This window comes from Littorina saxatilis, linkage group LG6 (assembly GCF_037325665.1).
Source record: "Littorina saxatilis isolate snail1 linkage group LG6, US_GU_Lsax_2.0, whole genome shotgun sequence".
Lineage (NCBI taxonomy): Eukaryota > Metazoa > Mollusca > Gastropoda > Littorinimorpha > Littorinidae > Littorina > Littorina saxatilis.
Window position 1 is genome coordinate 12,104,722 of NC_090250.1, and position 21,646 is coordinate 12,126,367.

General features: G+C 39.5%; 1 protein-coding gene across 3 annotated transcripts; it reads left to right on the forward strand.

The window, feature by feature from the left end:
* The first annotated feature begins 320 nt into the window (after positions 1-320).
* LOC138968516 (torsin-1A-like) lies at positions 321-21,288 on the forward strand. Of its 3 annotated transcripts, XR_011456211.1 has the most exons (6): positions 321-569; positions 2,828-3,093; positions 5,582-5,757; positions 6,817-6,947; positions 10,257-10,554; positions 10,954-11,739. XR_011456211.1 is itself a non-coding variant. In XM_070341088.1 (5 exons), the coding sequence occupies exons 1-5, from the start codon at positions 377-379 to the stop codon at positions 15,335-15,337; spliced, it is 1,044 nt and encodes a 347-aa protein (XP_070197189.1). In that variant the 5' UTR covers positions 321-376; the 3' UTR covers positions 15,338-21,288. The 3 variants fall into 3 exon arrangements, 2 of the variants coding, with proteins under 2 accessions (XP_070197189.1, XP_070197190.1); XM_070341088.1 differs by lacking the exons at positions 10,257-10,554; positions 10,954-11,739 and adding an exon at positions 15,060-21,288; XM_070341089.1 differs by lacking the exons at positions 10,257-10,554; positions 10,954-11,739 and adding an exon at positions 15,072-21,288.
* The last annotated feature ends 358 nt before the right edge of the window (positions 21,289-21,646 follow it).

Consider the following 21,646-nt stretch of genomic DNA (forward strand, 5'->3'; position numbering starts at 1 on the left):
ATGCATTAAAACCAAGACAGTATCCAACCCAGTATCCTTAATTTTTGAAAGGCTAAGTGATTTACAACAAATGTCTTCTCACAATCCGTAACTTTGTCAAAAAATATTTGCAGAAGTTTCTCACCTCGCCTTGGCAGCCATCTTGGAACTGGAGAGACCCTACGCAGGAAGCAAGGTTGAAAGTTGGTTAACCGGTGACGTCACTCCAGTCGTACCGGACCGAGTTTTTGCGACCTCCGGTTCGACTCGAGTCACCTTAGTTGACGCTAAAACTCGCTCATAATGGGTCACAAGAGACCACTGAAGGGAGAGTACTCTCCGCGAACCTGCGTACACTACGACAAATATTACTCTAGATCGATGTGTTTTTTGAAGTATGAATCTGCACAGTATGTTACTGTACTGGCTGTTTCTCAGGTGTGTTCCAGGCGTGTTGTGTCTTGCACCAATACCTGGCATCTATGCTGTAGGAGCGGCAGTGACATCTTTCGGTATAGCAAGCTTCAACTTGGTCTTCTGTCGGTTCTATGAATGCTGCGATGATCGATGGATTGTTAACAACATCACAGGTGTGAAGCAGCATACATAGCTTGCCGATTTAATCATATAATCTGGAATGTGTATAACCCACAATTCCTTTTTAAAATCATTCACAGGAGACTGTGTGCTGATTTGTTCTTGAAAAGTATGGACAGATGCAGAAAACCAAACTTAATTTCTTCTGTTTCTTTTGCGTTCATGAGCTGAAACCCCCTACACGTATTATTTATAGCAAGAGTGGGTTTTTACATGCATGACAGTTTAGGCAGCCTTTCGCATATTTCTGGGATGCATGCTTAGTATTTTCGTGTTTCTATAAGGCAAAATTCAATGTTTCCGATTCCCCCACCGACCCTAACTATTCTTTTTACTCCTGACCCTACATTTTTTTGACACCGGAGACCATTTAGCGTTCCGGTTACACTTCAAAGAAAATTAAATGACAGAACTTGATTTTGCAGACTTTACAAGTAAAATTACTCTTCTCTGACATTCAGGGGACACAGCTTGCATGATTTGCTGCCAATGAAACATTGAAAAGCCAACAGCGCCAATCCACAAAAATAAAATTAACCAAACTACTGACCCTATTTGTTTGGGCCTTATCATCGGAAACAAATACATATTTTGGCATTATCCACCAAACTCTCACATGGATTACAGGATCTTCTCTGTGCGCACTTGGACTTGTGCTTACGTGTACACATGAAGGGGAATAAGGCACAAGCAGGTCTGTACATATCTGCCCTGGGAGATCGGAAAAGTCTCCACCCTTAAGCCACCAGCCGCAGCTGGGATTCGAACACTCAACCTTCCACATGGTAGGCTGGCATCTTATCCACTAGGCCATTGCCCCCCTTAAAACCTAACCAAAAGTAACCTGCGATTTGGTTTTCTACAAATGCGACCTTTTAAGCAAATCAACCCTGACTGAGTCAGTTATAATGCAAAGACTTTCTGCGTGCGTGTGCAATATTTTCACTTCTGCATGAAAACAGAAATCAAGACTATGCATTCTTGTATGAAAATGAGTTGTCAGGGTGAGCAGTGGTGCTTCAAAATGCATTGGTTTCTGAAATAATTAAATCTTGCCTTAATTACCCTGCCTTGCCTCCTAAAAACACTGGGTCACGTCAAAATATGACCAGGATTAAGGTAGTGTATAGGCTACGACGTATGGATGGACAATTCTGTTTAGTTTAAGCTCGAGGCCTAAAGTATCAGCAGTTTTATGCTACTGAATTATTTTCATGCCCGACAACTATAATTTAGGAGTAATGTAAATTTGTTGCAAGTGCCAAAAAAAAGTATCATCACAGAGTTGCAGTCCTAAAGAAAGTACAGGAATTGATAAAGTCATACATGGTGTTATAAAATAAAACAAGTCGCGTAAGGCGAAAATACAACATTTAGTCAAGCTCAGTCGAACTCACAGAATGAAACTGAACGCACTGCATTTTTTCACAATGACCGTGGTAGTCTGCCGCTTGTGCAAAACGGAGTGAAACTGACGAGCCTGTTCAGCGCTGTAGTGGTTTCGCTGTGGTGCATAGCACGCTTTTCTGTACCTCTCTTCGTTTTAACTTTCTGAGCGTGTTTTTAATCCAAACATATCATATCTATATGTTTTTGGAATCAGGAACCGACAAGGAATAAGACGGAATTGTTTTTAAATCGATTTCGGAAATTTAATTTTGATCATAATTTTTATATTTTTAATTTTTAGAGCTTGTTTTTAATCCAAATATAACATATTTATATGTTTTTGGAATCAGCAAATGACGAAGAATAAGATGAAATTGTTTTTGGATCGTTTAATAAAAAAATAATTTTAATTACAAGTTTCCGATTTTTAATGACCAAACTCACTCATTAGTTTTTAAGCCACCAAGCTGAAATGCAATACCAAACCCCGGCTTTCGTCGAAGATTGCTTTGGCAAAATTTCAATCAATTTGATTGAAAAATGAGGGTGTGACAGTGCCGCCTCAACTTTTACAAAAAGCCGGATATGACGTCATCAAAGACATTTATCGACAAAATGAAAAAAACGTCCGGGGATATCATTCCCAGGAACTCTCATGTCAAATTTCATAAAGATCGGTCCAGTAGTTTGGTCTGAATCGCTCTACACACACACACAGACAGACACACACACACACACACACACACACATACACCACGACCCTCGTCTCGATTCCCCCCTCTATGTTAAAACATTTAGTCAAAACTTGACTAAATGTAAAAAGGATTGTGTAATGTGTACCAGCAATTCTGTGTATTTTCAGGTTTGCAGATAGACCTGAAGAAAAGGCTTTATGGTCAACACTTGGTTCAAAAGGTAGTTACAAGTCACATCCAGGGACATGTCCGAACACCCGATCCACACAAAGCATTGGTTTTGTCATTCCACGGACCAACGGGGACAGGAAAGAACCATGTTAGCCAGATTGTTGCTGAAATGCTGTACAAAAAGGGACTGAAAAGTGAAAATGTGCGGCTTATTGCAGTCACCAAAGAATTCCCACATGCAGAGATGGTGCCTCTTTATAAGGTGTGCATTTACTTCAGTTAACTCTGTCATTTGCAGTCACAGATTCTGTTCTTTGTCTGCCAAGCAAAGTTAGCAGGTTATTTATTGCATGGTACCATCCGTAGTCAGCAGAATTTCTGACTTTTCTCATTTATTTGTGATTTTACAGTACAAAAGAATGCACTTTTCCAAGGTATACATGAATCAGAAGATGCAAAATTAATGAAGTTACCATTATCACTGAACATGTTTTCATAAAAATGATGACACTGATTAAGTAGCAAGTTCCTATTTTAGACAGTCTGCTGAATCGTCATTAATGTTCAAGAGGGAGAGTACACATTGGCATATAAACTGAGCAAACAAATTATTGCACCAATTTTCGTACCCCAACTTAAGAAATCATTCCCGTGTCATTTTATTCAAACTTTATATACCATTAAATGCCCTTCACTTGGCTACCTTGCACACTTTTCAGATTAAAGATTTCTTTGTAGGTATCACGTGACCGCCACCGAAGTCAGGGTACCGTTTAAAAAAAACGACAAAAATTCAGAATAGGCGCAGCTTGGAAACTTTTGCAAACGAGAAGAAAGAAAAATCTTTTATCTATCCAGAACAGGTTGTTTTGTTTTGCTATCTTGCGTATCTCTTGTGTTATGTCATTTCTACTGATGCAGGTGTGGAACGCATGAACAGTAGAAAACCAGAGGATTTTGCGTCCATTTTGAGAGGTACCATGACAAAAAGCACTTTATTTCAGCAATGCCTAAATGAATTGATTCAAAACTTTCAGGGGCTGAAGTCAACATGCGAGACTTACCTTGGGTGACATTTTGGATCACTACATGCTTGCACTCAGATGTTTTGCACTCTTCCGGAAAATGTTTTTAAACCTGTCACAGGTTTACGATTTTACATCCTAAAAATTCATGACTTTGCATGCATACAGACAAATGGTTGTTACAAGAACTGCCAAAGTTTCATTTGAGTATGACGACTGACGGACATTTGCTAGCCATGTAAACACATGAGAAAAAATGGAACGTTCAGGCTGTTTGCTTTTGACAGCTGTTATCGCTGAATGCCGCTCAAAACATGCTGTGGTCACGGATGACTGAACATGGCTATCGCACTGCAATCCTCCAAAAATATTTGATCGTGTTTACAGGACCAGGAAACGTAAACTAGTGATTGTATTTGTATGAAACTGGCAGTATTTGTAACATTTATTTGTCTGTGCGCATGCAAAGTCATGGTTTTTTTTTAGATGTAAACCTTTAAACTTATGACATGTTTTCAAAAAAATTCCGGAAGATTGCATATCATCTCAACAAATATCTGTAACGATGCAAAATTTACCGGACGTAAGTCTCGTATGTTATGATGTAATGTATATGTATGATGATGTATTCTGTGTCGATTGTGAATGTATGGTGGGGTGGGGGGGTATGATGTAATTTAATGTACGATGATATATTTGGTGTTTGATAGTGTATGATTGTTTGTTAGTTGTAGATTATAGTACGATGTTTGATGTTGTAATGTTTGTGCGTGTGTTATAATGCAATATGTTATGATGTAATGTGTGATGATGTATTCGGTGTTTGATGGTGGATGTATGCTTGTTAGTTGTAGATCTAGTACGATGTTTGAGGCTGTAATGTTTGTGCGGGTGTCATATGTAGCCGTACGAGGGTTCCAGTTTGTGAGTTGTGCATGGCCGGGCGCTAGAGTGCTGCATGAATGAGTAAGTGCATGTGGAGTTGTATGGCTGGGTGAATTGTGGGTTGCGTACGTCCGAGGGGCACATGTAGCCTGTGTGTCTGAAGTAGTGGGTATGTGTGCGTAAGGGTGTGCTGATATTGAACTTCAGTTGTTGCTTTGTAAATGTCTATGTATCAGTGTATTATGTCTTGCCACACACATGCCAAATTTCCTTGTATTGATGAGGACAATAAAATTTCTTGTATCTTGTATGTCCCACAAAATGGAGGCAAAAACCTCTTGTTTACACCTGCATCAGTAGAAATGACATAACACAAGAGATACGCCAGATAGCAAAACAAAACAACCTGTTCTGGATAGATAAATGATTTGGCTTTCTTCTCGTTTGTAAACGTTGCCAAGTTAAGCCTGTTCTGAATTTTTGTCGATTTTTTAATTGTTACATTACCTTTTTGTCAGGTCAATTTTGAGGGTACCCTGATTTCGGCGGCGGTCACGTGATACCTACAACAAAAATCTTTGATCTGAAAAGTGTTCCCGGTAGCCAAGTGTAGGGCCTTTAATGGCATATATACAGTTGGAATGAAATGACACGGCAATGAATGTTTTATTTCGGGTACAAAAATGGGTGCAATAATTTTTTTGCTCAGTTTATGTATGAGCATAGGTGAGTATTTGACAGTGCAATTGAGTAAGCAAAGACATTTTATTTGGCTTTCAGACACTGTATTGGAGAAGCAAGCCTGAGATAATCATGTAAGATGTGTTCGCTCATGTACAGGACCAGCTGAGGGAGATGATAGAGAAGCAGGTGAAGAAGTGCGGGCAGTCCCTGTTTATCTTTGATGAGGTGGACAAGATGCCTGGAGGACTGCTGGACACCATCAAACCTTACCTTGACCACTACGAGGAGCTGGGAGGGGTGGACTACCGACATGCAATTTTTGTTTTTCTCAGGTATTTACAAGCTAGGTTGGTTGGCCTGTGAGTGTATAGATCAATCAGTCAATTAGAGTGCGTCAGTAATTACATTTTCAAGTGTTTCGCTAGCCCATGTTAGTCTTTTGAGGTAGCTTAAAGGCAGAGTAAGCCTCCCGTAAACCATTACAGATACGGTCAGGCTTTTACACACAGTACAAACACCCTTTCATTTAAACACTCACCAATTGAGAACATCCTAGGTGCCCTCCGTAAAGAGCGAACAATTTTCAAAGAATTTATTTTTGCGTGGTTTATCTTACCCCTGAGCCATCGTGAACCCGTGTGATCCAGTTTTCCCCCTTTTCACAATGCAGTCGTCATAGTTAGTCATTTGAATGCGACTCGACGTGAGCTTATCTACAATAGCACGTTTTTTATGCACGAAACAACGGCTGTGGTTCACAAGAACTCTAGCGATGGCTTTTGACTGTTGAGAGGAACGGCGATTTGCACTGATAAACCGGGCCGTCGTCTGCTACGACCCTTGCGTGACCCTGCTTCCGGGCTTTTCTTTTTTTAAACTTTCACAACTTCGAATTGTTCTGATCTTGTCTTGATGAAAAACGAATTCTTTTATGATTAAAGAATGTTTGTGTAACAAGCTGTCAATTTATTATTTAGATTTTAAAAGTTAGGTCTAGCGCAAAAACGAGGCGCCATTGTTCTTCAGGGCCAAGTCCACGAAAATAAATTCTTGGAAAATGTCTCACGCTCGACAGAAAGCAGCCAGGATGTTTCCGTTCGGTGAGCGTTCAAATGGAAGTATGCTTGTACTGTATTTAGACGCTCGGGGAGCTCTGTGATGGTTTACGGGAGGCTTACTGTGCCTTTAACTTTTGAAAGACGAACAAATTAGGCCGGTTTTAATTTGATCTTGTCAGTACATGCAGTGTGATTGCAAGTCAATACGGGAAACAAGAAGTGGGGAGTTACTTCCCCCTTGACAAGTTCATTAGACAAATGTGTTTTTTAAAGGTTAAATGTTGCTCTGCTCTGTGTATAAGTGTGTGTGTTATATTTGTTTGTGTGAAACAGCAACGCTGGTGGCACAGCTATCACACAGTACGCCCTTGACCAGTGGAAAGAGGGATCACACAGAGAGGACATCAAGCTGGCTGCTGTGGAGAGGATCCTGGCAAAAGCTGCCATCAATTCAGAATCTCAAGGTATCAATGACTTTTAAAATATATCTTTTTATATTTAGTCAAGTTTTGACTAAATATTTTAACATCGAGGGGGAATCGAGACGAGGGTCGTGGTGTATGTGTGTCTGTCTGTCTGTGCGTGTGTGTGTGTGTGTGTGTGTGTGTAGAGCGATTCAGACTAAACTACTGGACCGATCTTTATGAAATTTGACATGAGAGTTCCTGGGTATGAAATCCCCGAACGTTTTTTTCATTTTTTTGATAAATGTCTTTGATGACGTCATATCCGGCTTTTCGTGAAAGTTGAGGCGGCACTGTCACGCCCTCATTTTTCAACCAAATTGGTTGAAATTTTGGTCAAGTACTCTTCGACGAAGCCCGGACTTCGGTATTGCATTTCAGCTTGGTGGCTTAAAAATTAATTAATGACTTTGGTCATTAAAAATCTGGAAATTGTAAAAAAAAATAAAAATTTATAAAACGATCCAAATTTACGTTTATCTTATTCTCCATCATTTGCTGATTCCAAAAACATATAAATATGTTATATTCGGATTAAAAACAAGCTCTGAAAATTAAATATATATAAAAATTATTACCAAATTTTTTTTTTCGAAATCAATTTAAAAACACTTTCATCTTATTCCTTGTCGGTTCCTGATTCCAAAAATATATAGATATGATATGTTTGGATTAAAAACACGCTCAGAAAGTTAAAACGAAGAGAGGTACAGAAAAGCGTGCTATCCTACTCAGCGCAACGAATACCCCGCTCTTCTTGTCAATTCCACGTGCACTGCCTTTGCCACGGGCGGTGGAGTGACGATGCTACGAGTATACGGTCTTGCTGCGTTGCGTTGCGTTCAGTTTCATTCTGTGAGTTCGACAGCTACTTGACTAAATATTGTATTTTCGCCTTACGCGACTTGTTTTTATGCTTTTGCTGTCAATCACAAGGATGTTTGTGCGGATGATTTCTTCATAAAGAGCACTAGCCCATGAGTGATGTCCCTTATATCAATTGCTTGTTGACTTTTCTTTTTTGCTTTAATTTCTGGTAGACAGGGCAAAACAGTTGCCTAGCTGTTAAAAATATGTGAACTACATGTGAGTTGTTCTTCAGTACTGGTGACAGAAAGGGGGAAAAGTGGTCAAAATTCAAATCTCTAGTTTTGTTTTTGAAATATAGCTTTTCATAAAGCAGAAATACTGTAGTATCTGATGTACATAAGAAAAAATCACTGGTTCACATGGTTCTTACATAATCTAACTTTTAAAGGTGGTTCTTGTGTGTCTGTGTGTATGTTTGTATGATGACGATAGGACCCGAAAAGGCTGCACGGACTGAGACAGGAATTGCAGAGAATGTTCTTTGCCACTCGAGTCGTGTCATAGGGTACTTTTGGAATAGTAAATTTGAAAGGATTCTTTAAAAAACGGCGGAAAACATTATATACCCTGTGAGCTATCGAGGATCCTCCCCGTCTGGGCTGTCGAAACATGGTCTTGTTAAAAGACGTTTTCAAATGGTTAACGGGGAGATACACTCGAAGCACATGTAGCGAAGTTATGTTGCCAAATCATCAAAGATCAACATTTCACTACACGGATCGATGCACACAGTCGAAATAGATGTGACTTTCACACGACCGAAGACTACTTACTAGCAGACTAGCAGACGACAAGATCTAAATATTTAGATCAGTGAGAGCAATCCGTTGAAGAACAGTTACTCCGCTTATTCGTCTTCAGTTAAGCTTATTTCCCCTGCCATACGTTTCCTTGCAGATCTGCAGTCGCGTAGTGAAATGAACTAGTGTCATCGGAAGATTCTTCTCAGTCAATGATCAAAGCACAGTAAGTTCTATGCTGACAAAAGTCACTTTAGGAAAACACGACCATTGACTTCATTTATGAGCCCAAAGGTAACAATATGGACAAGAATGTACGCATTTGACATTAAATGAAACATTCATAGACAGTTTCCAACTCACCAGATCTGCCAAAGAGCCTTCATTCGTGAAAAACGATGATTTTAATCCGACAGGTATCGGAAACAATCTCTTGGTAACCTGCTTTTCTCCTTCTGAAGCAAAGTGACGGCGCCACATTTGTTTGTTTATGGCTGTTTATCGCGAAACAATACAGTTGAAATTTGTGTGTAAAATAGCATAAATATGTGGCGTGTAATCTCCGAATCAGTTCGTTATCTGCGTTTCGATGGTAATTCAGTTAGCGTGGATTTACTTTGAATCGAAGGCGAAGGTAACCTGTGTTGCATGTGGGACGGCGTGAGCAAATTTGATTGCAATATTTTATACAGGAAGTAAATTTTAATGATTCTGGCTCAGTCTTGTAGATCTGTTATGCAGTGTTTTGGTAGTGTATCTGCTTTTCTACTATGAAGCTCATTTGGAGTGAAACGCTGATCGAAGTAGGGTACCCTAAGTGGGACATCAGCCGTATGCAGATTACGCCTCAGAACACTCTCGCATTTCACAAAGACAACAATATTTCGCAACATTTCAAGAACTGCATCAGTTTTATTAGATACTATTTCAACAAAAACAGCACAAACACGACTATTATGAACAACACAGAACGGGAGGTAAGTCTTCAAAGACGCACCAAGTGTGCGTTCCCGTTTTTGGACGCCATTTTTGCTAGCATTTTCACAGTAAATCTTAATATTTCCATATCTGTTGAATGATTTTGGTATTTTCTTTGATTGTGCCGATTCCCCTATCTCTCTGGCATGTACTGGGTGCTTTGTGACCAGTTTCTCCCCTAGACTGTATTGAAAAATGCGTCCGTGTGAGCTGACCCCCACTTGTGACCAGTAGCAAAGAACAACTCATGTACAACTACAAGAATATGGAAGCCAATTTTGAAAAGACATAATGATCTAAATTATTGGTACCAGGTCAGTTCACCATAACAGCTGTTATTGTAAAAAAAACACCCCAGAGCCCTCCACCATACTTGTAGTAAATGAGACATCAGTACTACCCCCCCCCCCCCTCCCCAAAAAAAAAGAAAAAAGAAAAAAGATAAGCTTCTGTTAGTAATGCAGACCAGATTTTGGTGGAACAAGAGAAAGTCTTGTGTTGTTCCCTGCTGCTAAAGAGACCATGTGCAAAGGCATAGACCTATATTAGATAGATAGGAAACTCCTTCACTCCGCCTGCGAGGATGGTCGCCTACCGCAGAAAAAGGTAACTGCGTATGCCACGAACTGTCCGCGGTAGTGTAATACCGTCCCTTGCAGAGCTCTTCTCTGCCGGAGATACAATTTAACCGATTCTGTTCGGCTTCCTGTTTACATTTTAGCGCTTGTTGTGGGAGAAAGGATGTCAACAAAAGAGGATTTTCTGAAGTGGGACGACTTGCCACTGGAGTACATTTTTTGAGAATTTACGGAGGATGATGTGGAGTCAAGTGAAAGCGGTTCCAAACCTGAAAGTGACGAAATCGCAAGCGAAATGGTTCTTCCGCCTCCTGCAAAGCGTCAACGTTCGTCTGCGAAGAATTTCAAGTGTCCCGATTGCACCAACAGTTAATAGTTATGCCTCTATCAGCGGTTTCAGAAGACATGTCACCAAGAAGCACAACAAGCCACATTTGAAAGGTAAGACTCCATATATATCTGCGCGTGTGCGTGTGTGGTTCATAATTATTATCATAATAATATATAATATCTAACTGAAACACCTACCCTAATAAAATAAAAATGTAAGTTATTATAGTATTACATGGAATACCAACATACCAATCACAGTAAAACCGTGTTATCAGTGGACCTTGAAGCCCAACAGATTAATGCATCTCCTGAAAGCAGTGAAGTAGGAATTTGTGAATGGGGATTTCTGTTATATTAGACATCTGTTTGGGAACCTGCATACTTACAGAACATGTTCATTTTAGTTTTTACATGATGAGCAGTAAACATGAATTGTGCTGTGTATCCTGATGTTGAAATTTACCTGACTGCATTCATTAAGTTGTATGTTATCATTCTCTGTTTCAGCCAGTGAGCATTGAATTGACAACGGTGACGCCCAGTCTGATGCAGTTGCAGTTTTAGACGGACTGGTTGAGGGAGACTGCTGTGACGCTGAGAGGAACACCCGCCTAAGCAATGCAACCTTCAGAGACCTGGTCATCAACACTATTAAAAGGATTGAAGAGGATGCCTATATTAATATATCTTCAGAGAAATCATCTCTTACTGCCATAGCGGCAAGTATCGTCTCAAGAGATGGCAATGTGGATGAGATGATGAAACATTTAAGACTTTATAAGCTTCACTCACGCGTCAATAATAAAGATGCAGGGTGCACAGATGTGGACAAGGTACCATGAACTTATGAATGATATTCCTTAGGTTCAGGACTGAAGGTATTCATGTTCACAGTCACTTTATGCAGCATGTCCATCTGGTAGACATAGCTTGAATCAGTATTCAGATGGCTAGCATGTTTTGGACATATTTGGCAGTCCATACTGATCTCTTTCCTCAGTACTTTCAGTGTATGGGTACAGGTGAACTGATGTGTGGAGTGCAAGCACTTATATTTGGGAACTGAACTGGTTATGTTGTCCTGTCAAACTCTGTGAAAAGTCCAGAAGCAGAATAATGGTTTTCTTTTCCATTGTCATGTGCATTTTTTGGTACTGCAAAATTAATATTCTGATGCTTGTGTGAATTTTAAACTGTGCTCATATGCATAGTGACGTATACTTCATTCATTGTGACTGCATTCATCTGCCTGCTCTTTGTTTTTTTGTGTGTGAATAAATTAGTTTCCTGTCATACAGTGTCATCAAGGTTTGGTATGAAGGTGATGATGCGTGCTTTCTTTTCTATCACCTCTCCCTATTTTAGTGTTTTTTTGTTTTGTTGCATCTATCTATATATATATATGACTTGTGTATGTGTGTGTGTGTGTGTGTGTCCGCGATGCACGGCCAAAGTTCTCGATGGATCTCTTTCAAATTTGGTGGCCATATTCAGGTACACCCCGGACACAACCTGGTCGATGAGATATTTCAACATGTGCTCTCAGCGCGCAGCGCTGAACCGATTTTGGTTTTTCTCTGGATCCATTCCCAGTAACTCTTCCTTATCTTCTCCAGTGTTTTCAGCGTTTATCTCCCTTCCTTCGTGTGGCGTCAATCCATATTCCCGTTTCTATTTTTAGAAGGTCACTGTCGACAACGCTCAATCCATATTCGCGTTATACTATTTTTAGAAGGTCACTGTCCCGGCGAAGCCGGATATTACTCTTCTCCAGTATTTTGCGCGTTTATCTCCCTTCCTTCGTGCGGTGCGCCGGCTGGAAACAGGAGAAATATGTAGTTAGTCCCTGCTTCTTGCATTTACCTTCATAAATCCAGGCTAGAGTACTTGACATACCTAAATTCGGTCATCCCTTCTACATTCAAATCTGCTGACAATATAGTGTATTATTTTAAATTTAAATTATGAAAAATACTTACTGGATCTGAGTACAAAACTGTGACAACTTGTCTTCCTCAGTCTTCATATTCCTTTCTTCAGCATTCTTTCCGCATGCTGCATCATGTTTAAATCTCGATCCTTTCCGAGGCATTCCAACACGTTTTTCGTCGCCATATCTGGAAAATCATTAAAATAATGACAACATAAACATATTACATATATGCCTCTACATAACCAATTAAATGTGTTTCTGATTCCTTGTTGCAACACTCTTTGCAAACAATAATTATTATTATAAGTATAAAATTAACAGCTCACCACTAACAAAATTGAAAAAAATGTATACGCTTTGACTTTAAGGTAACTGTAAATCTGTTAAATTATCATTATTATATGAAATTAAAGTCAGATAAACAGCAGTACAGATATGACACATGTACAGATGAATTGTGCAGGAAAAACCCTTTCTTTTCATATATGACATGACATATTTTATGATTTATTTGACTCTTTGATTGTCGGTAGAGTCATGCAGCAATAGCTCTCAGACTAGGACTGAAATTCTGTTATCATCTGCAAATATGTCCAAATATCCCAACTTTAATGCAATGATTTAATTAAAGTAAGAAAAAGAAAGGAACCATGGATGCTTCTTGCTTTCAAAAACATAATCATTAACACCATTACATTTTTTCTGAAATGTTCAGAATTTTTCTGTTGAAGATATTGATAGCAAAACTTTTGAAAATTAGCAAAAAAAGACGCATTTTCGAGGCTTCCCTGCTGAAAACATTTTAATTCTGAGACTTGAGGAGACTTTTTTGTATAAATCTTGGACTTCATGTTTAAAAGGTTTGCTGTCATGCATTACTATCATAAACAAATTACAACACAAACAGGGCAGTTTTAAAATCAAATGCTTCTTTTTATGTCTTTTTCTTGTCACAAAATTCAACTTTTGCACATCGGACTTTGAAACTTTTCGGCCCTGTTGAATAGTTTCACGGGACACCGTTTTCAGTTATACTTTCAACAATAACAACTAGCGTAAATCAGTTAAAACTTCAAAACGAGTTTTATTATTTACAAAGTTAGTGAATGCTTGCACCTCTGCCGATTTAAAAAAAATCCACACTGAATAATTTCATCATGAAAATGGAACCATCGCATGTTGGGGCATGAAAACGCCATTTTTTCCTCAAAGCCGTGCCCAGTGGGGTAACCAACTGCCAACTTCGATGCTAATTTACGTCGGTTTTCATGAGTTGAATGACAAAAAGAAAACAAAAACTTGGACTCCTGATAAATATAAACACTCACCTTGAACAAGAGTTGTCGAATTCCAAGTGAAAACGCAGTAAACAGAAATAAACTGGACGGTGAATTCCCATGCACAAAGTCACTAGAGTCAGCTGACGCTGAAGCCGAATGCTATTTGCGTCTCGCGCATCACGTTAGGTACGCATTTCGCGTGAGGCGGCGGAGTTTCCTATCACTCTAAATATAGGTCCCTGGCAAAGGGAACTAAATGAATCAATAATTGAGTATCACTATTATGTGTGAAAGTGTGACTCATGTTTGACAGTAACTGTGACAGGGCAGTTGCAAGTGCAACAATAATGTCAATCAGCCATGAAGGTGGGAAACCTTTGCACATTTTTTTTTACATTTAGTCAAGTTTTGACTAAATGTTTTAACGTAGAGGGGGGAATCGAGACGAGGGTCGTGGTGTATGTGCGTGTGTGTGTGTGTCTGTCTGTGTGTGTGTGTAGAGCGATTCAGACTAAACTACTGGACCGATCTTTATGAAATTTGACATGAGAGTTCCTGGGTATGAAATCCCCATACGTTTTTTTCATTTTTTCAATAAATGTCTTTGATGACGTCATATCCGGCTTTTCGTGAAAGTTGAGGCGACACTGTCACGCTCTCATTTTTCAACCAAATTGGTTGAAATTTTGGTCAAGTAATCTTCGACGAAGGCCGGGGTTTGGTATTGCATTTCAGCTTGGTGGCTTAAAAATTAATTAATGACTTTGGTCATTAAAAATCTGAAAATTGTAAAAAAAAAATTTTTTTATAAAACGATCCAAATTTACGTTCATCTTATTCTTTATCATTGTCTGATTCCAAAAACATATAAATATGTTATATTTGGATTAAAAACAAGCTCTGAAAATTAAAAATATAAAAATTATGATCAAAATTAAATTGTCCTAATCAATTTAAAAACATCTTCATCTTATTCCTTGTCGGTTCCTGATTCCAAAAACATATAGATATGATATGTTTGGATTAAAAACACGCTCAGAAAGTTAAAACAAAGAGAGGTACAGAAAAGCGTGCTATCCTTCTCAGCGCAAGTACTACCCCGCTCTTCTTGTCAATTTCACTGCCTTTGTCGTGCGCGGTGGACTGACGATGCTACGAGTGTGGCATTGCGTTCAGTTTCAGTCTGTGAGTTCAACAGCTACTTGACTAAATGTTGTATTTTCGCCTGTTAGTGCTGTCTGTGCGTGTTGTTATTGTTCAGTGTTACTGTTAGTGTTCCACAAAACCATTAAAAAGCATCTTTTAAATGACATTTAGTGTTGTTGGTGAAGTGTGTTGTTGCATTATGTAGTATGAGAAGCAGGGCAACAGGTAAACCTACTACAGCTCATGATGTTCAGCTTTTGCTACAGGTGGACTCTGGCACAGCGAGCTCATCAGCAAGCACTTGGTCACCGCATTTCTCCCCTTCCTGCCGCTAGAAAGGACATTTGTTCGTCAGTGCATCCGGGACCAGTTGGTGTTGAAACGACATTATCCATCACTGGAAGAAATACCAGAGGTAATAGTGGAGGAGGTCATGCAAGAGTTGTCATTTTACCCAGAGAAGGAACAGTTGTTTTCAGTGACTGGCTGCAAGCGAGTGCCTGAAAAAGTGGACCTTGTCATGTTAAGTTGAGGACATCTGACAGAAGGATGCAAGCTGATTTGGGTTCTTAAGTAGCTGATGTGTACGGCACGCCCTTCGGGTCATACAATTAAGGTATACTTTTATTATTTATGGTTAACCTTAAATATTTAGGTGTATGTTCTGACCAGCCAATCAGCTGCCTCGGTTTGCAAGTTCCACCAATCAAATTATACTCAGTAATTCCGGAGAAGCTTAATTATAACCAAACTTGGGTCTATCAAATTTCCCCTTGCATTGCCGGCATCCGTGACCACAGCCCTCACAGCGTGAATTGAAAATGGCGGACAGCTAGGTGTTTACTAGGGTAGAGAACCATCAGATACAACTTCCCGTGTAGTAACTTTCCGGCAAAGCCAGTAAGCTGAAAGGTATTTTTCAGACATGGGATTCTTCCGTAAATTTACGGAATTCCGTAAATTTTTAGGCTCCAGGGATCATTCTTGAGATTCGTGCAAATCCGCTGAGAAAATTTTGGGGTATATGTAGGTATAGACCCAAGTTTTTCGGCCGGTCCGCTGATCGCGACGCTCCATTCCATACTATTCTTGAACGGTTGGTTCCTAAAACGGTCAGACTGTTGCTGGTCGATTCGTATGGGAACGCGCTCTTTGTCTCCTACAGTCACCGTTTCAACGTAGCTATCGGGGATTCAGTTTAAGCATACCGTATGAGAATGATTCGGCGCCATTTTTACATCGCTTCGAGCCACCTGCCAAAATGATGAGGAAGCTAAAGCGAGACGAAACCGTTCTAGCCCGGGAAATTGACCAGCAGAAGTACAAGAAAAATCTCTGGAGATTTGACTGGCTCGATGAAGTTGTATCATTGAGCTGGAAATACGTGAAAGGCCAGAAGACACAAGACTTGAAACTGAAAGTTGGCGATGCTTTTGCTAAAATCAACCCGCCTCTCTCTCTCTCTCTCTCTCTCTCTCTTCCTCCTCCTTATTTTGAGTCTTAGCGTAACATTAATTTGAGAAACATGGGAAGGAAGAGAAAGGGGGGGGGGGGGTTTATGATTAAGCTGAAATATGCATTTCAGGGCCATTTTTGTATGTCTAAAACACTAAAAACCTTCAGCTTCTGGGGGCAAAGCCCCCAGATCCCGACCAGGGGCATCGCCCCTGGACCCTACTGGGGGCCTTCTGCGGCCCCCAGACCCCCACCTTCTTTTTCCTTAATTATCACTTTTTCTGAATCCCATGTCTGATTTTTAGAAAGGGTGAGAGCAATGTTTGGACATTGACTGCTTCGTCAAAAACTGTCTGCTCGTGTGCAGTGATTTATAGCCGTGTAGTTTTGCCATCGGTGTGACGGCGATGAACAGTTCAGACATTGGCAGAGCGAACTGCTAGTGAGTGTGCTATGCATCACCACTGACACAGAGACGTACCCGAGCACTACCACACGCACAAAAATATCATCAGTTAACATGCACCAACACACACACCGTGGCACACACGCACTCACGCACACACACACACTCATGGCACACGCACACACACTGTGCAGCAATAAAGGAAGCATTTTGTATGTGTATAACAACACATCTGTTTGACTACGCCATCTGCTTTGTTCAATGTGTACTAGCCAGATGACCAGCCTGGGGCGCTCGCGGCAAGGCCGGTTAGCCCAGCAGTTCTTTGTTCCCTCACAGTTGAGGGTGTCATAAACCTTAGTGGCCAGTCATCTTCTGTGTTGCATGTTTTATATAGGGGGGTTGGGGTGTAGAAATGCATGCCAAAGCTTGCTTGCACCTGAACCAAAACAACGTTTCTGTTGTGAATCTTTGAAGTCAGACTAGAAATGCTGGTTAGAGATGTATAAATTAATATTGTAAAGCGCATTGAGCATAGATATGATTATGCGCTATAGCAAATGTCAATTATTATTATTATTATTATTATGTATATAGCTGATTGGCTCTGAGAGTACCTGGAACAAAATAAGCTCGCCGTTCGGGTCAAGGGTTGCTTGATTTGAAATAAGCAGTTTGCTTAATTCGAATTATGTGTCTGAGCATTTAGGGTCAACCTGAAATAATTAGGTGTATGTTTTCATTGGTGGAACTCGTCAACAAAGACATTTGATATGCTTTTCATAACATGCACCTAAATAATTCTGGTTAACCTTAATTATTTAAGGTTAACCTTAATTCTTAAATCGTTTGGCGTAGGTGTGTTCATTCCTGTGTTCATGGTTATTATCATCACTGCTGCTCTTCCCCTAGAATCGCAGACCTGTAGCACACAGCAGCCATAGCCTACTCTTGAGTCCCCACCTATCCCCCCCTTCTTCCCACCCATGCTCTGTTGTCCATTTCATCTGGTTGACTGACCCAGTACCCCCCGCCGGTTAGGGGGAAGAATTTACCCGATGCTCCCCAGCATGTCGTAAGAGGCGACTAACGGATTCTGTTTCTCCTTTTATCCTTGTTAAGTGTTTCTTGTATAGAATATAGTCAATGTTTGTAAAGATTTTAGTCAAGCAGTAATTGTAAGAAATGTTAAGTCCTTTGTACTGGAAACTTGCATTCTCCCAGTAAGGTCATATATTGTACTACGTTGCAAGCCCCTGGAGCAATTTTTTGATTAGTGCTTTTGTGAACAAGAAACAATTGACAAGTGGCTCTATCCCATCTCCCCCCTTTCCCCGTCGCGATATAACCTTGAACGGTTGAAAACGACGTTAAACACCAAATAAAGAAAGAAAGACTGACCCAGTGCGTTGGTAATGCATAATAGTTGCTGATTTTGCTTGCAATTTAGTCTTGCTGGTGTAAATATGTCCATTATGCAAAGAGAAACATTTTTTTTTCTTTTGTTAAACTAATCTGTATTGTTTATTATTTATTTATCTTTTGCTCAGAAGTTACCAGGTTGACAGATGTAGAGATTATTGCCTTGCAATGCTTTTACTCTTGAGTTTGGTGATCTCCTGAACTTTGCCCATACAGCAGACAGTTTCATCACATCCTCAGTTGCAAAAGCAGAAGAAGACTTAGGTTGCTTGGAAGTGTGTTTTAATTAGAATTGCTATTGTCAAAGGTTATGTAACATTTTCTTGGTGAGGCATTATAACCTTTCCAGTTGAACAATACATGCAAACACAAAAGTCAGGTACTGTTTTGTTTTTGCTTATGCACAAATTCTCTCAAGCCGACTCAGTCCCTTCAGAAGTGCCATAAAATATTAAAACACCAGAGAAACCACAACAGGACCCAGTGTTTTGGTATTTCTTTACCAATACAGTGGAACCCCCTATAACCTTGAATGGTTGAAAACGACGTTAAACACCAAATAAAGAAAGAAAGAAAGTGGAACCCCCCTTTTAAGACCTCCAATAATCTAAGAAAATCGGGTCTTAAAAGGGAGGGAGTCTTGAAAGGGGGGCTCTTAAAAGGGGGTTCCCACTGTACAGGTATATTTTGTCAGCTGTTGATGGATAACTTCTGCCATACAATATTCCACTTGTGCAATTGTGTGATGCTGCTGCCTGTGGTTCATTTCACAGAATCTGAGGTGTTAAATGTTCTTCAGGTATATGGCCCCTGTTTGTTGTGGGCATGCTTTAGTCATTGTTGACAGGCAGAATGGCCTTGCTGCTCTTCAGATTGGGCCTTTTGTTTGTTTGTTAAAATGTGTTGTAATAAGTCCTGTAAATGAGGTATTTATATCTTCACTCTCCCTCTTTCCCCATTTCGGTGTGTGTGTGTGTGTGTGTGTGTGTGTGTGTGTGTGTGTGTGTGTGTGTGTGTGTGTACGAGAAAGAGAGAGAGAGAGATGATTTTGAGGGATTTTAAAGCTAGGTGTTAAAGCTTTGGCATTTAGTAGTGCAAAGTTTTTGCCATACAAATGGCTGTGTTGCAATTTTGTACAATCATGCATATAACAGTTAAGCTTGACCGCGGGACCACTTACGTTTATCAAATAAACCCGGTCCCAACGGAGAGAAGAAGAAGATCGGTAGTTAATTTTAACAAAACGTTCATTTGTCATTGCTTTGAAAGTATAACATAACATTTTTATTCATCGCAATTTATATCATGAGAAATTGTCTGCCCTTGGTATTATTAACTGCATGTACAGTACCCGGTGAAAGAAACACGCAACACTCGCGCACACTGTCAGAGTTACATTTTTTGTCGTTTTTAAACTTTTGTAAAAATACAAACCAGACACGTTATCTCAAAAACAAAAACAGTTTTGTGCAGGATATTTTATGGGCTGTATGGTACATGTACGTTTGTATGTTGAATTTTGATTTACTTTTTGATAAACTGCATAACATGTTGCAGGGGTTAAGTGAGTTGTGATTGCAACCAAAGGCGTAACTTTGCCTGCCACCAAAATTGTAAAAATGCATAGTTTTCAACCAGATGAAGATAATTAGGGCAGAAAATTAATCATGTAATTTGTTAAGTTGATTATAATTATATTTCAAAGAGTGATATACTTACAAAATCTTCAGTAATTACTTGGACTGCGTTAAAACATGGTGAATATAAAGTAATTGACAAAAGCATTTTTATAGACCCAAGTTATATTAATTGCACTACTGTACTTGGAAAAAACGCACCACAAAACAATAAACAATTTGATTTTTTTAACTGCGATGAAGATTTTTGACTTTTAAACTGAGTAAAATAAAGATATTGTACGTACTACTTTTGACATCAAAGGTAAAAAATTATTCCCAAAACAAAGTTCTAGATTTCTGTCATGAGGGTCACGTAACAGCCACTCGAATAAGGGTACCCCCAAACTCGATCAGACAAAAACCTATGTGTATATTAAAAAATCAACCCGAATATTAGAATAGGCCAAATTCTAGAATACCTGTAGAAAGATCTATCAGTTACCTATTCAGTGCAAATAATTTTGTATGGCTGTTCTGCATATTTTTCATGTTATGCAATTTCGACTATAGTGGAAGTCAACCGAGTCAAAAGCGGGAATATTCTGTGTCAGTTTTTAGAGGTTGCATGACACAAATAGGTGCCTTGAATACTGATTCTGCAGATTCTTTATATATTAATAATATAAAGTGTTTGATGTCCTGCACGACTGTCTGCATCTGGTTGAAAAAAATGTTTGCATTTTATGATTTTGGTGGAAGGTCAAAGTTACACCTTTGGTTGCTTCACATCACGTTATACTTTAAGGCTCACTTCACCTCTTAACCTTATCACACAGTTTATGAAGAAGTTAAACAAAATTCAACCTATATAACATACATTTGTCGTCCAGCTTTTAAAACATGCTGCATGAATCTTTTGCAGATATCATTTCAGGTTTGCATTTAACAACAGTTTAAAAACGATGGAAAAATAACTCACATCAGTGTGCGCGAGTGTCTTTTGCGGGGTACCTTACAGGGACACTTGGTGCCTTACAATACTTCATTAAATCATATTAACTGTGGCTTTTTGTGTGGATCACAGATAGCTTACATCTCTGGGGCAACAATGTTTGGCAAGGTCAGCATCATATTGTGTGGGACAAATCAAACTTCTCATTCAGAATATTAAGAGCACTCCAATTTCGAAGAGGTGAAATGCATTCTAGAAAGTAAGACGCCACGTTGTTGTTTTTATCCCATGATACATGTACCTACAAAAAAGATGTGCAAATAGGAGCCATATATAGTGTCACACTTGTAGTGTCATAGCAATTTTTTGTTACAAAGTTCTGGTCTACACAAGAAAACATGCCCATGTTTTGAGAGTGCATGGCAGAGGGAAAAACGACCCTACACATTAAAACCCACTTGTGTGGATAAAACAACCCTGGGTGCATATGAGAGATGCAGCCAAGCAACGCAGAAGAAAAAGAATGTGTGCTGATTTGCTAGTGTGCTATTTCTCTGTTGTTGCAAATGATGTAGTGAATGTACAAGTTTTGTTTGGGAGAAATTTGTAAAAACAATGGCATTAGATGATTTTGAGTACTGTTCAATTTGCCTGTGTGTGTGTGTGTGTCAGTGTGTGTGTGTGTGTGTGTGTCAGTGTGTGTGTGTGTGTGTCAGTGTGTGTGCTAATATTTATCAGTCATCACCTTGAAGGTGCTCGTTAATAATTAAATGTTTACATTGGTAATATTGTCTGTTATACATGTACCAGCATGCTGAGTCTTCCAACAATGACACAATTTCATAGTACAGCCTCAGTCGAACGATCCCAAGGCTTCGGCCGATTTAGGCTAGCTTGTCGACATTGTCCTGTTGGGAAGCAATTATTTATTAAGCTATTGGGGATCCAGTTTCAACCTGCCAGTCTGTGTTTGGTATGTGGCTACTT

Coding starts and splice junctions, on each gene's coding strand:
- LOC138968516 (XM_070341088.1), top strand. CDS start 377: ATGAATCTGCACAGTATGTTACTGTACTGGCTGTTTCTCAGGTGTGTT. Junction 570..2,827: donor GATTGTTAACAACATCACAG/GTGTGAAGCAGC, acceptor GTGTATTTTCAG/GTTTGCAGATAGACCTGAAG. Junction 5,758..6,816: donor GCAATTTTTGTTTTTCTCAG/GTATTTACAAGC, acceptor TGTGTGAAACAG/CAACGCTGGTGGCACAGCTA.